Genomic DNA, 15,583 nt, shown 5'->3' with positions numbered 1-15,583 from the left:
GACGCCCGGAATTCCTTTACGGAAATGCGTAAATCCTTAGGAGTCGGCCGCGGATGTGGAGACTTTTTGGTCGTCATGTGTCGAAAGATCATGGCGCTACTGACGACACATGACCTATTAAGCCTCCTACATATATGCGAGCTCCGCGACCCTCGAGTCGAGTCTTATTCTGTGCAAGCTTAGCCGCTGCCGCATCATCCGCGTTCCAAGGTCGTAACTCTAGTGTTCGTTCCACGGGAGCAGAGTACTCCACCGTATTTTAACAAAATCTCTTGCCCAGTCGCCGTGTACTGGTAGTTAAGTCTAGTATAATTCAATCCGAAACAAGTCGTGTAGAAATTGTCGCGAGTGTTCATCTTTCAGTCGTGCCTAACCCGTACCGTTCTGGAAGATAACAACAACTGTTACGAACTGATTATATCTAAATTGATAAATATAGTGCGAATAAGATACAACCATAAAAGAGAGTCTAGTCTCTCTAATAGTTGTAACGAATATTAATAAGTGGTGAATGCTGCTGCATCATAACTAGTCCGATAATTGTAAGTATTATTGTAATTCCTAAAATACATCGAGTTGTGTCAAACCTGTTGTTCCAACGTATTTTTATACATACTATCATTCACCCCGAATCCTGCCAATTTTTTACATTCTTACCGCTCGGGGTGTAATATTATAGTTCATTGTACTGTGAGTCGCTAAGCCCAATCGGCGTTTCTACTGACCCAGACTGTAGTGTCGAGTCAGCGCGAAACACGACCGATAGGCGGCCACGACTTCCCAGTACGTAACAGTGCAAATAATATATTGGAGTGCAAGATGCGAAGTTTTAAATTTCACACAATTTTTTTTTGGTTGAAGTATTATAAATGTTAATTGTGTATGAATACACAATGGCACTATATTAACTAATGTGTAGCTTTGTATTTTATATACAAAAATATAAATATAGTACTCTTGCGCTGGGAGTTTTTTCTCGAGTACGCACACATCGCTCTGAATATAATCGCGTTTTCCCGGGAGGAAGAGAGAAAAATTTGAATTACCAAAGCATATAATTATTAAGAGGGTTCTATAAACAATATACAATAGCTTTTCTACCATTTTATTCGTGTAAACAAGTCAAATTATTATTTTCCTTGAAATTTTGTAAGCTCTAATCATAATATTAATTGTTAAACAAATAGAAAAAAAAATTTTATTATATATTGTGTAATCGAATTTAAGCTTTAAATTAAGAGGTCTTATATTTCAATCAATCCAATAGAAGTAAAAATATCGTTAAACTTGTGCGCGTTAGAACGAAAGAAAGTATGATATTTGCTTTAAATGTGCGATAACTTTGACTTAAATTAACATTTTTGAAATTTTAAAAAACATATAGGTTTCTTTTGCAAAACTGCATTATTTAATACATTAAAAATGTTTCTGTCTATTGTAACAAATCTGTTACAACCATTTACAAATTTAATTTGTTAATAACAATTAAACTGACCACTTTTGGATTTTGCGACCAAAATTTGTAAATTCAGGAAGCCAAATACATAAATAAACGTTGATTGCAGCCGTGGATTTCTAATTGGCTACGGAACCCTCTTGGCTCCTACATTATATACAGATATTGGGAAAAGGGGAAGATTATGAAGAAGAATCTCAATTCCGCGGGATATACAGGGTCTTTTTCTAACAGCGGAGCATAGGAGATTCGTGTTAGTTGACTATAGCACTCGCAATGATCGAATCTGAGAGCGCTGATTGGTCAATATTACGTAGTACCAACAGATAATAAGCCGTTACCAATAGTTGGATACGAAAAATGAGATTCATCCGCCATTTTGGTGTGGAGAAATGTTTACATGCTGATCATAGCAGAAAGAGGTGTAAAATGGAAAAATGTCAAATGTTGTCGTTACTAAAGTAAAATTTGAATACTTTGAATGAAAATGAAGAATATTCGTACTTTCCATTCATTATTTTCAATTTTTACTTTAGTAACCTTACCATTTGACATTTCTCCATTTTACACCTCTTTCTGCTAGGATTAGCATGTAAACATTTCTCCACACCAATATGGCGGATGAATATTATTTTTTGTATCCAACTATTGGTAACGGCCTATTATATGTTGGTACTATGCAATATTGACCAATCAGCGCTCTCAGATTCGATCATTCCGAGTGCTATAGTCAACTAACACGAATCTCCTATGCTCCGCGGTTAGGAAAACACCCTGTACGTATAGATAATATAGTATGAGATCTCCGGATTGCATGAGCTGATTTTGATGTTTATGGACTCAAATGAAAGCTTTTTCAAAACCATCTTAAGAAAAGCTTTAATTAAATCAGGAGAATGAATCATTTATGAAGATAAATCGATTTGAAAATTTGAACATCCAAACTTGCTGCATAAGAGAGTACCGCCTTGTCAACAGTATAGACATAACTTTATCTACTTTTATACGTATTTGCCGTCAAGACATTACAGTGTTTTTTGATATGATAAAAAAGAAAAAGAAACTGCAAATAACATTCTATGATTTTCAAATTACATTTCAAAGTCTGACCAAGTATATTACTTTATGACTTCCTCGAAGCCGATCAAGTTTTATTCGAATGATTTTTTATAGTGATGACTATTAAATCGCTATCGTCCTGTAATAATGTTAAATGACAAACCTTGCTTTCACATCCTCAGTAAGCTTGTTTGATGAAGAAAAAAAAATGTTTATATATTACTAAAAAAACAGGTAGAAACTGGTTCATTATTTAAGGCTTCCTTAATATATTATTGTTAAACACTACAATGAATATGACGCTATAATGCATCTAACAGCTACACATAAAATCAATGTAAGATATATAATTCTTGTATGGAAAACTTATTAAAGACGCTAATGATATTGTTATAGTATTGCAACCACGTTCGTGCATGTAAAAACTATATGTAAATTAATACTTGTAACTATTAAACATTATTTTTCAATTCATTAGTTACACATATTTTTGAAATACGGATTAGAAGGAGCGTTTTAATTTGTCGGATACAATATTAGGTAAAACAGTGTGATCATAATATACATATGTATCAAATATTTATACGGAAATAATTGAGCACACATAAATTATATTCTACATTGCTCAGACCAAAAATATCTCGAAAACTGAAATACTTGATGACGAAATACCGTTACCCTTGTCTGCTAGTTTCATACAATGAATTTTAAACTCTATTAACAAATATACAAAAGCTTCTCACATTACGTTGTTACAGTTTATGCGTTGTTTGTTCAATTTACGATATAACAGTATACGTATGACATACGTAAATAGAATTTATTATTTATATTATCCGGTTTCTTGAATTTACTTTATACTATATAATTATATTATTACACTGTTATATAATAATTGTTTATACTATGTTCCTATGGCTGTTACAGAGTTACCTTCCTGCAAATCATATGTAGGGCTTCTTGTTTAAATAATGAACCCAAATATTTCAAAAATACCTCATTATATCGAGTAAGGCTTTGAACAAAAATGATATATTTCATGGGACCAAAGATAGTAACATTCAAATGATATTGGATCGTAGTGCAAAGGTCACATACAACTGACCTTGAGTTATTCAAATGTAGCAGCTATTATAGTTCCGTACATTCTTATAATTAATTTCAAGAGCATTATAAGAAATTACCTGAATGTAACATTTACAAAAAGTAGGGTTTAAATACGAAGGTGGATCAGATATAAATGAAACATTCTTTCTGAAACATTTTTAAGGAGTTGCAGATCGGAATATTTCAATTTTCTTGTAACCTGGTCGTTTATTAAAAAAGTAGAGATGTTCTAAACACTCATCTGTCTCTTTAACGTTATACTAAACCAAAGTGAAAAGCAAGCACATATGTACGTGGAGAAACGGATCATTATAATGTTCCTCGTAAAGGAAAGAGTGAAACCGAGTAAGATTTTCGGAAGATTAATAGCGGTAATATTGGAACAAATGTTATTAAAAACCCATATTTTTATGTACCATAAGGAGTTCTTCACAAATCCGAAAAGAGTTAAAAATAAAATCCAGGGTCATCGATAGTCATCCAGCTCGTCCCTGGCAACGATCGTAGATTTCATTTTCAACTCCTTCCCGTTCTGTGAAGAACTCCTTGTGGAACGCAAAGACACAGAGTTTCGATAAAGTTTGTTCTCCGGTTTTCGCTATTAATCTGCTAAAAATATCGCTTGATTTTACTTTTTTTTACGCGAAACTATACGTATAGTAATCCGTTGCTTCACGGATACATGCACTTTCTTTTTACATATGATTTAACATAAGATTAAAGCGACAAATGAGAATTCGGATGAACTCTAAGGCGTTTACGTAAGTAATCAGGCTACGAGACAATGGAAACTATACCAATCTGCAACTCCTTAAACAATTTTAAGAAATCTAATTCTCATTATATTCAATTTAACCTCATAATATGTATGTCAACGAATATCTTTATTACATGTAACAATCGCACACACTACTTTAGGAAAACATACATGTATGCAGGACTATAAAACTTGACATTTCCAAAACGCAAGGTATAAATGATACATTCATATATTTCGGAAATTCTTTTATGTCAGCTATAATAATGCAAAATAAAGAATATGTTTCCGTTTTACAACTTAAGGTGGCATTTATTTAATCTTGAAAGGGTGATCTGAGGTAACTACATGCTATAATCTTTTGGCTCGATCGAAACAATACCTATTTAAAGCGTTATTCGATTGAAAGTCGTATTTTTGAACTATTTCGTCTAATTTTTTTAAGATAGGTAACACTGTAAAAATTATTTAAATTTGCTTATTAAAAAAATGCTAAGAAACTAGGAGAAATTACATCTTTAAAATAAATTTTGATTTTCGCGTTTAATCGAAACTAAAAAATTATACAGGTCAAAGAAATTTTCTCAAGCATTAAGTTCAGTTTTAATATATTCTAAATATTAATATCTATTTTACTTCTAGTTAATTTGCTTCTAAAACTTTAGAGCATGCCATTTAAAATAAAGTAGCATTAAAATTACTTAATTATATGTAATTAATTGAATTAATATTTTCTTATGCTTGGTATGGATGTTTTATAAAGTTCAAATCGATCGTAGGATGAAGTTGTACCAGGTGCATTGAGTCCCAGTGCTTGGATTGGGCCACTTTGATATGTAGAGGACACAACCGGATGCCTCAATGTACTGCCCATGCTGCTACTTGAACTATTCCATCTTGAAAAATAAAAGATAATAGTGACACATGAGTATAACATAAATATTGATGAGAAATGTAAAAATACCTGTTGACGTTATCAGATGACCTGGAGCTCCAACTAGATTGATCATTACGAGGGTCACGTGCTCCACCACCCGACATAGAATTAAAAGTCTTCGTTGATGGTGGACCCGTATGCCATCCACTGGATGTCCTATTATTTTCAATATATCGTCCTTCGCCTAAATAAAGAGAAAATAGTTCAGTCTCCATTTAGGTAATTTTTTTAAAGTACATCTTGTAACACTTCGGAAGTTACTAACTTAAAGAAATAATTTTTTATTAATCTAAGTAAAAATGTGTAATCGCAGTTTATACCATCAAGTTCCATTATTGAAAATTCTAGTTTTTTTTTAATAAAGAAAAATATAATTGTGTGCATCAATGCTAAAGTGTAAACAAAAAAAGTGAGAGCCCCCGCCTCTCAATGTCATTTTTGATGCTCTCTTTCTTGTCTTTCTAATATATTTCAACAATGAATCACGTAAAATACAGTAGACTTTGCCATAAAGTGAATGTACTAAGTACCAGTTAATTCAAACATTTACAAGAACATCAAATGTGAATTTCTTCGCCAGTGCCTAAAGGTTAACCCATTAAGGGCGAAGACGGTGGATTTTAGACTGTTTTTTTGTTGCTGAATTTAAGATATTTAACGAAGTAGTAATTGAGTCTAAGGTGTGACTCTTTATGTTATTGGGTCTACTGGCATAGAATCCGGGCTCAAAATCTATACATTTTAATCACCAAATTAAATATGGCGGTTTTTTGCAAAAAAATTTCAAAAATTTTATCATTTTTGAAGTTTACGAGTTTTTTTTAGGCTTAAAACGTATAAATTTATGAATATTTGATCAACCATCGGTGAATAAATTTCCATTTCTTTAAGGGTAAATATTTACGTACATACTTTATTTGCCAAAATGGCTGGTAAAATGCAAAAAAGTCAAAGAAATTAAGTTTTTTTTTCATTAATTTTTTCCATAAGAACTAAAGGCTTAAATAAAAATTGTTCAAAAATGAAAATGCCTTAGAATTGATTGAAAGATACTCTCAACATTTTTAAGTTTGTTTGGAAATAATTTTTTATTTTTTGAAAAATTGCACAATTAAATATTCGAAAAATGACTCCAAAAAATCTCTAAAAATTTAAGAGAATTCCTCAATCAATTCTCAGGCATTTTTATTTTTGAACAATTTTTATTTAAGCCTTTAGTTCTTATGGAAAAAATTAATGAAGAAAAAACTTAATTTCTTTGACTTTTTTGCATTTTACCAGCCATTTTGGCAAATAAAGTATGTACGTAAATATTTACCCTTAAAGATCAGGAAATTTGTGCACCGATGGTTAATCAAATATCCATAAATTTATACGTTTTAAGCCTAAAAAAAATGATAATCTTCGCAAATGACAAAATTTTTTAATTTTTTTGCAAAAAATCGCCATATTTAATTTTGTGGTTAAAATTTATGGATTTTGAGCCCGGATTCTGATTCAACACACCCAAACACATAAAGAATCACACCTTAAATTGAGTTACTACTTCGTTAAATATCTGAAATTCAGAAACAAAAACATATTCTAAAATCGACCGTCTTCGCCTTTAAGGGTTAACAGAATATATACAATAGTGCGCGCGCGCGTTCTACTTACACTTGTAAGATGTTGGTTTGTTGGGATGCATAGGGATTGGTTATAAATTGTTAGGTAGGGATGATGAAGATGCAGATGGCGCATGAGTGCGAGCGTTGAAGGAGTAACGTGCAGGTTAACGATTAGATGTTGATAGGTAGCTTGCGAGGTATAAATCAGTGTAAAAAGTTAATTGAAAATACAGAAAAAGAAATAAACTAAAAGTGTTATTGATAGAACCATGCTCTATTTTCTCGTATATAGAAAGTAATAAATAACAGTAAATAGAGCATAATTTAAAAAAACTTACAACTTAGTTCACCTAAAAAACATTCAAAATTCACGTATCGTTTAAACGCTTAGGCTAAACGATATATTCATAAAGAGTTTTGGAAAATTCTGGAGATAATTTAAAAGAATACGCAGAAAAGAAGATGTTTTAGTTAACAAAAAATCATCCGTGTCATTACCGTACCTGCCTTTGACTAATATAACTAAACTCCTACAATGTTAAATCAGCTTAAAACTTGTTTTCGTAAGGCTAAATTTTTTAATCAAAAAAGTCTTCTACACTTTTACGTATATTTATTTCTTTATGATACCAAATTATACGAAATCTGCTTTAGCCCAACACAGTACGCATTTTCAAAACGGATGCAAGAAAAAAAATATATTTCTTTATAAATTATATATTTAATATTATTTTTACAAAATTGAATTAGGCTAGAGCACAGTAAGACGAATAAGTTTATCCTTCTCAAAAAAGTTCATATTCCTAATAATTTAAAAGATTTTTCTGATTCAAATGTTTGGTCGATTCTGGATCTCTGTAAGATATTACACTATTAATTTATCAGATTTTGATGAAACTATACACAACTTTTTTTTTTAGTTTTATCATAAAATAACTATAGATTATGTAATCGATATTTTCATTTGGATCAAAAGAAACAGTAGTATTTCAACAGCAAGTACAAAAGCCGCCACGAACTGTTTGAGGCACTACTCTCTTTTACAGCATGTTTTTTTATTACAAAATGAATCGATTTATTTCCATAATTATCAATTTTAATAATTCGATTGAATACCCACATTTTTATGTTTAATAAAACTTTGTGAATGAGTCTATATAAAAATTGCCTCAACTAATCCTTATAATCGATCATTTTTTAATATTTGATTTTTTGAAAAATGATAAAAATAAAATCTTTGCCCCGTATTCTACTAGCAAACATGCCTTCCGCACTAGTACAAAAAAAAGTGTAGTGGCATTTCGGTGAGGGCTTCCCACTCCCACCCGTACTTACTGACTACACAGACTATTACATGCGTGCGTGTGTGTTCGGCCTTCTTCGCTTAAGGGGTTACATTGCGCATCGAAAAAGTACTTCCAAATTATCTTCTACAATTTTAAAAATTTGAATATTTTCATAGAGACCAAATTGGCTCATATTGATCTGCTCAATTAACGTAAAGGCTTAATTTTCGGTTAAAAAAAAAATTGTTTAAACCGGATATTAATAATATTTTATTTACCATCAATAATTTCGACAAAGGGAGCCTTTACGACGCTGCGCCAAACTTCAACGGGTAATTTGAGACCAAGAAGAAGCAAATATTCCCATAAATGCAGAAGATTTTTTGGAAATACTTTTGTAGCGCAACAAGGAAAAATTTGCAAATTTGCCATTGTTGCGCTACACTAGTATTTTCAGAAAATCTTCTACATTTATGGGAATATTTGCTTCTTCTTGGTTTCAAATTACTCGTTGAAGTTTGGCGCAGCGTCGTAAAGGCTCCCTTTTTCGAAATTATTGATGGAAAATAAAATATTATTAATATCAGGTTTAAAAAAAAAATTTTTTAATCCGAAAAATAAGCCTTTACGTTAATTAAGCAGATCAATATTTGAGCCAATTTAGTCCCTATGAAAATATTCAAATTTTTAAAATTGTAGAAGATAATTTGGAAAGTACTTTTTCGACGCGCAATGCATCCCCTTAATATCGATATATCTCGAGTACGAGAAAGAGTCAAAATAGTCAGAGATGACGCTAAAGATAGCTAGAACTTTCAGCTGACAGTTTCAGCCGAAAGTTGAAAACAACTGCGAATAAATAATTTTTACAAAAGACATTGTTTAACGTGCTTCCAATACAGTAGCGGTTTACCATTATCAAATAATACTACATGGATGTGTTATTCATTAATCATTTCGACTTTGCTAAAGATTTTAAAATATTTTATAGAAATTGCCCTTAATCATTACATGCCTATTATCCCATCGCAAGAAATTTGTTTAATTCTTTTTCAACCATACTATCTTGCAGCCTGTTAAATACTGAATATAACATTTGATTTACATAAGTGATTGCGACTCCCATAATATTTATTTTTTGCACAATAAGAGGAATTTCACCAGAAAACTCGTGCTTTTAAAGTTTAGACTAAGATTATCAAATGTCAGGAATTTAAGAAACAAACTTGATATACTTTCTTAAAGTCCATGAAATTCTGAATACAATGATATTGATTTTATTAAGGATCACGATCACTTTAACTTATGTGTACTTTTAATTAAGAAAATATGTAAATTTCTTTAACTCCTTTAAAATAACATATTAACCCATTAACGTCCAAAATGTCAAAATTTCTTGCACGTTTTCAAAGTGATTTTTTCCTATGTAATTGGCGTTGAAAAAATTCTTGAACCACATATTCTGATGTAAAATTGCATGCTCTTTCAGAATCCGTTGCCAGAATCATGATAAAACTCACAGGAAAAGAGATATGCTCGATTGAAACATAAAAAACACCTAAATTTTCGAAAAAAAAAATTTTTAGGATTTTTTTTCGAAGTGTTACGGTGAAGATATCACCTTGCGACCGTGATCAAAGGTGATCATGGGAGTTGAAGTTTAACAGGGAATTTTTTTGTTGACCTTGAACCATCGCTTCTTTACAAAATGGCGGAAAAAAACGATTTTTTTTTTCAAACTTCATCAACTTTTTTCTCGAAATCTATGGTCTTTAGAAAAAAATTCATAAAAACAAAAATGCCTTAGAATCGCTCGAGGAACATTTTCAAATTTTTTCAGAATTTTTTGAGACAATTTTTGATTTTCCGGGAAACTTGTAAAATAGAATTTTCAAAAATTGTCTCAAAAAATTCTGAAAAAATTTGAGAATGTTCCTCGAGCGATTCTAAGGCATTTTTGTTTTTATGAATTTTTTTCTAAAGACCATAGATATCGAGAAAAAAGTTGATGAAGATTGAAAAAAAAAAATCGTTTTTTCCGCCATTTTGTAAAGAAGCGATGGTTCAAGGTCAACAAAAAAATTCCCTGTTAAACTTCAACTCCCATGATCACCTTTGATCACGGTCGCAAGGTGATATCTTCACCGTAACACTTCGAAAAAAAATCCTAACAATTTTTTTTTTTCGAAAATTTAGGTGTTTTTTATGTTTCAACCCGAGCATATCTCTTTTCCTGTGAGTTTTATCATGATTCTGGCAACGGATTCTGAAAGAGCATGCAATTTTACATCAGAATATGTGGTTCAAGAATTTTTTCAACGCCAATTACATAGGAAAAAATCACTTTGAAAACGTGCAAGAAATTTTGACATTTTGGACGTTAATGGGTTAAGAAGAGATATACACCTATAGGAGCCGGAAAAAGGTCATTTTTATGAATTTTTTAAAGGAAAACTATTTGAAATTTTGAATTGGGTTTTTTTCTATCTGAAAACATATACATTCAATTATATGTTCAATTTTTGTTATTTAAAAATTTCAAGTAAATCCAATGTAATACAACGATCCTTATAGCTTCGTAAAAAAATCCATGTATGCGGTACCCCGTCGGCCTTTCTTCAAAAATCATCTGAGAAAGAAAATCGAAAAATATTATTAAATTAGATACTACAATCTATTCTTTGTCATAGCCGATTTTGAAAATATTCATTTATGACAAAATAGCAGACATTTAAATATAAGTATTGATTTTCGGACCAAAAATTAGTTATTATTTTGCCTATAAAACAAAAACTAAGTCACGGAAAAAAACAATTCTATGACAAAGTCTAGATTATAGTATCTAATTTAATAATTTTTTCAATTTTCTTTCTCAGGTGATTTTTGAAGAAAGGTCAACGGGTACCGCATGCGTGGGTTTTTTTAGGAAGATCGTTGTAGAACATGGAATTTACTTGAAATTTTTAAATAAAAACAATTGAACATATAATTGAATGTATACGCTTTTAGATAGAAAAAACCCCAATCCAAAATTTCAAGTACTTTTCCTTAAAAAATTTCATAAAAATGACCTTTTTTCCGACTTTTATAGGTGTATATCTCCCCTTAAGAATTATTTTCAGTTGTGTTGATTTGTAAAGATCTGTGGTTTTAATATTATCTATGCCAGGAAGAAAGATATGTATATGCTTTTCAGTTTCCTGTTACATAAATATTCAGGGTGAGGCACTTAAGCTAATTCAGAGTTGAATGCATGTTGGAGGGGCGTGTGTGGTAGGGGATCAAGAAATTGCTGTTTGGTGAAAACTAGATAGCAAGGGAAACTATATGCATAAACGAAGAGAGAGTTATACACTACCGCACGCATTGAAATATCGCTGGCTCTCTGACTCATTCATTTTAGTTGTAACTTAGAAGATAGGAACTAGTATGTGTTAATTGTACACTTTGTAAACTGCACGACTAGAGAAATCCTTCAAACATGGAACTCATTCTCCTTATTATTTTAGGATAGAAATAAATTACACCAAGTCTTAAGGGAGAAAGCCTTTCGGCATAAAAAACCCTTTTTATTCAAACAGTTCGTTACATTCCGTTTACACTCGAATACAACTCGTTGATACAAAACTTCGTTGCGTGACGTTCTTTCACACCTTTACACTTTCGATCGTATATCGTTCAAATTCTTCGCTCGTTAATCGTTCCTCTTCGACTAGTAGAGATCAGTGGGAAATGGGAATCATGTCACCTCGGTTTTAACTCTATTCCTCTTTGACTGATCAAAACTAGTGGGAACTATATTATTCCAATTCTCTCCCTTCGTCTATACGTCCATCTCACCTTGGGGTTCGTATTAAACTGACTGCTAGTCGTCAACTCGACTTCATCAACTTTTTATTAAACAAAAAAAAAACATAAGACTTTCGTTGCTAATATAACTAAATTACACAGTAAATTACTCGTTTCCACTCACTCACATCTTAACAGTATGAGAGAATGAGATAAAGATGTATTGAAACGCCATTCTGAATTCTAGCGTATAACTCTCTTTTCGTCTGTGTTGCTTTCCTCTCCCTTTAGTCCTTATCAATTAACGCTTGATCAATCACCACACTTTTCCAGCGCGCATTTAGCGCTGGGTTGATTTAAATACCTCACCCTGTACTTTTATGCAGCTTATACAATTTTATTCTATTCTGTAGGAAAATTTTTTATACAAAAAAATTTTAGAGCTGCATGAAATTCTCTTAACACAAAGAAATAATTAAAATTTGCGTGCTACTCTTCTCGGGTACTACACTGTAATAACCCTTAAACCGACTTTACAAATGATAAAAATAATAAACGTTTCTATTTTTGGACTAATAATTTATCAAAAAAGTTTTATTAAAATTGGAGGGGAAATTCTAGAAGGTTTTTTTGTGAGTAGAGTGTAGAACTTCTATGAACATCGTTAAAAAAACATATGTCTTATTTAATTCAAGTTGTAAAAAATGACGACAAAAATCACCAGAAAATCAAAAGTAGTGATACTTTTTGCCATTCGGTTTGACGTGGAATGACCCAGACTCCCAGTTTTGAAAACCGTACACAAAGATGGAAATATTATGTAAAAAAATAATAGGCCCAGCCCTTTGTTAAAGGATTAATATATTTTAATTGAAAGAAAATTTTTGTTGAAAGATTTTTCTATTCATGTCAAGCTTATAAAACAGCACACCAAATCTATTCAGCCATTAGGCGACTAATAAAATAATTAGAATTAATTACAGAGTTTTTAATCCAAAATATCACTTGTATCAAAGGCAAAACCTATTCATTTTTATTACAATTTATTTCCTCAGAATCTAGTATTATATTTACTGATTTTGGATTGGCAGAAATTAATTACACATGCAGTGGAATAAAAATGTTGATTTCTATGAGGAAAAATTATTTTTATTACACTTACGTTGTGCACTAGAGCTTGTAGGTTTAAAGTTCTCGCTGTATCGAGTATGACTATCCCTAGAACTTCTGTGAGCATCTGAATCGGACCGACGAATGTCACGTTCTCGTGCATAGGCTGTTGACGAACGTTCGTATCTGAAAATATTTTATTACAATTTTAAAATGCAGTATTACTTATGGAGGGTATTCTGTCTAGAGACGTTATTGCATGACGTATGAATTGAAGTAACGAGGCTAGTATCTATCTACAGGTAAAAAAATCCTGAATTATACAGGCTCTGTCAGATCAAATTATTCAGACCATGGATTAAAATGCTGTTTAACTTCGTAATTACAAGAGATAGCAATTTTTCATATAAGACCTTTTTGAAACGTATTTTGATTTTTATTTAGAAGGGTCTATAGTAAAAGATTACTATCTCTTCAGGTACGAAGCTAAACGGCACTTTATGTCCATAGTCTGAGTCATTTCATCTGACAGACCCTGTGTATCCTCCGGCACATATCCGTATAGATTGATTTATACCGATGTACGTATTTGTTTATTGTGACAGCCTACGCGATGCAATACTTTTCCATCGAGTACGAAAAAAGTATTATAGCGCACAGACCAATATATAGATGTAAATATGAATGCACTACCATCAAAAAGTTTTGATACACCTAAGTGAAAAAAGACATATAATTTTGAAGATTTATATCTCTGGTTAACGGGAATCCGTATACTGACATTACAGGGCAAAAACTATTTCGCATGCAGCGTCTTTATTTGTTGGCGGATTATATAGTTATTACAGGTTTTTGGAAATGCCAAAAGATTATCTACTAAATTACGTTAGGAAAATTAACAAAAAACGAAAAAAAACTTTTGTTTAAATAAATATATTAACATTATTAAGAAACACCAAATAAATCGCAAAATCCCCCGACGTACTTCACTAGATAATGTTCTTACATTTCCAAAAAATCCACAAAAATGCAAATCCGTCAAGAAATGACGATGTTGCATGCGAAATAAATAATATATGAATTTCGTGTTAACGACTTCCCGAACACGAAATTCTTATCAAGTAACACGGTAGTGTTACGCGGCAAGTAATTTAAAGAGCCGCGCGACACTACCTACTTTTACGCCAAGTTTGGACTCACGATTTTTCCGATGGATAAATTTTCCGATCGGCTCATATAATGAAAATTTTCATGAAACTTTTGTTATATAATGTTAATATAAGCTTTAGAATGAGACCGCAAACGTTTAAATCGGTTCACGCAATGCTGAGATCTCACGATTACGTTCCACTAATAGCTCAAAACATTTCATTTAGCGTTTCTTCTCTTCCCGACCAAGATTTTGGTGTCTCCATCGGACCTCTCACTCTTACACGTTTAAGCGTTATCTTCTGTCCTTTACTTTCGCTCTTTCGAATGTGTTGGTGCTAAAGGTGTGAAATAGATTCCAATATGGCCGCAACGCAGGCGCGACGTATATGTAGTATCCGTCGAAGTGTTCGTTTTGTTAGTATGATTCGCACGTGAGTTTTCCACGTGAATTCATAGTTAAAATTTGGATGCATCAATTATATGGCAGTGATCCAGAAAACAATTAGATAAGTATTGTTTGTTAGAACAAATATTTAAATATTTGAGCAATTGTACTTTGTGGTTTCTTTGTTTTATAGGTTACAGGAAATAGAGTGACTAATAGAAAACCATGCGTTTATAAACGCTCATCACATTCCAATTAATAAAGTAATTGGTAACAAAATGATGCCAAAACAAGGAAAATAGTTGTGGTATAGTCTATAAACCTTAATACGCAGATTATTTAGGTTAGTTTCAATGTATCTTGAAGAACAAAATAAAAGTTAAATAACAATTTTCAATATCTGATTTTTATTTACTCAGTTTTAAAATTAAATGTGTTTATCAATATTATTATTATAGTATGTGTTTTCAAAATTACAGATTGTGTTAGCAAAATGCAGAAAGCAGATGAACGAATGGCAGATCGAACAGATTACATATATAAAGGTATGCAGAAACAAGAATTAAACATACATTGATCTTTTGTGACTTATAATTTTAATGAGGTTAGAAGGTTGTATTAATAAATATATCTTCTTTCATCATTTAAATTTGCCATAACTTGATTTGTGCGTATGTTTAAAAATTGAATCTATATATAAGTACTTTTATATACTTATATGCAGTCATATACCAACATATATTTTAAGCTATTGTTATTATATTCTTATAAAATGATTGGCAGGTAATATATTCTTCAAAAATGCAACAACAAGTATCGGAATGGGAAAATAAAGTAGAAGTTATCAAATTGTATCCAGGAGCTGATTATGTAGAGTATGAGCCATTTATGGATATTAGAAAATCATTTAATTAGACAATGCTACAGAGGATGATAAA

At 31.4% G+C, this 15,583-nt stretch overlaps 1 protein-coding gene across 1 annotated transcript in view; it reads right to left on the bottom strand.

Annotated features, from left to right (window-relative positions):
- Positions 1–1,247: 1,247 nt before the first annotated feature.
- LOC136782956 (scaffold attachment factor B2-like) overlaps positions 1,248–15,583 on the bottom strand; it is a 51,127-nt gene continuing 36,791 nt past the window's right edge. The window contains exons 7-9 of the mRNA XM_066742737.1: positions 13,161–13,294; positions 5,344–5,500; positions 1,248–5,275 (exon numbers count right to left, since the gene is read on the bottom strand). Coding sequence (XP_066598834.1) covers positions 5,104–5,275; positions 5,344–5,500; positions 13,161–13,294 — 463 coding nt within the window. The 3' untranslated portion in view covers positions 1,248–5,103. The remainder of the gene's footprint in view (positions 5,276–5,343; positions 5,501–13,160; positions 13,295–15,583) is intronic.

Source organism: Prorops nasuta, unplaced genomic scaffold (genome assembly GCF_024137725.1).
Source record: "Prorops nasuta isolate Cenicafe-Biocafe unplaced genomic scaffold, Cenicafe_Pnas_1.2 PNAS00031, whole genome shotgun sequence".
Classification (NCBI taxonomy): Eukaryota; Metazoa; Arthropoda; class Insecta; order Hymenoptera; family Bethylidae; genus Prorops; species Prorops nasuta.
This window is presented reverse-complemented; position numbering and strand designations above follow the sequence as displayed.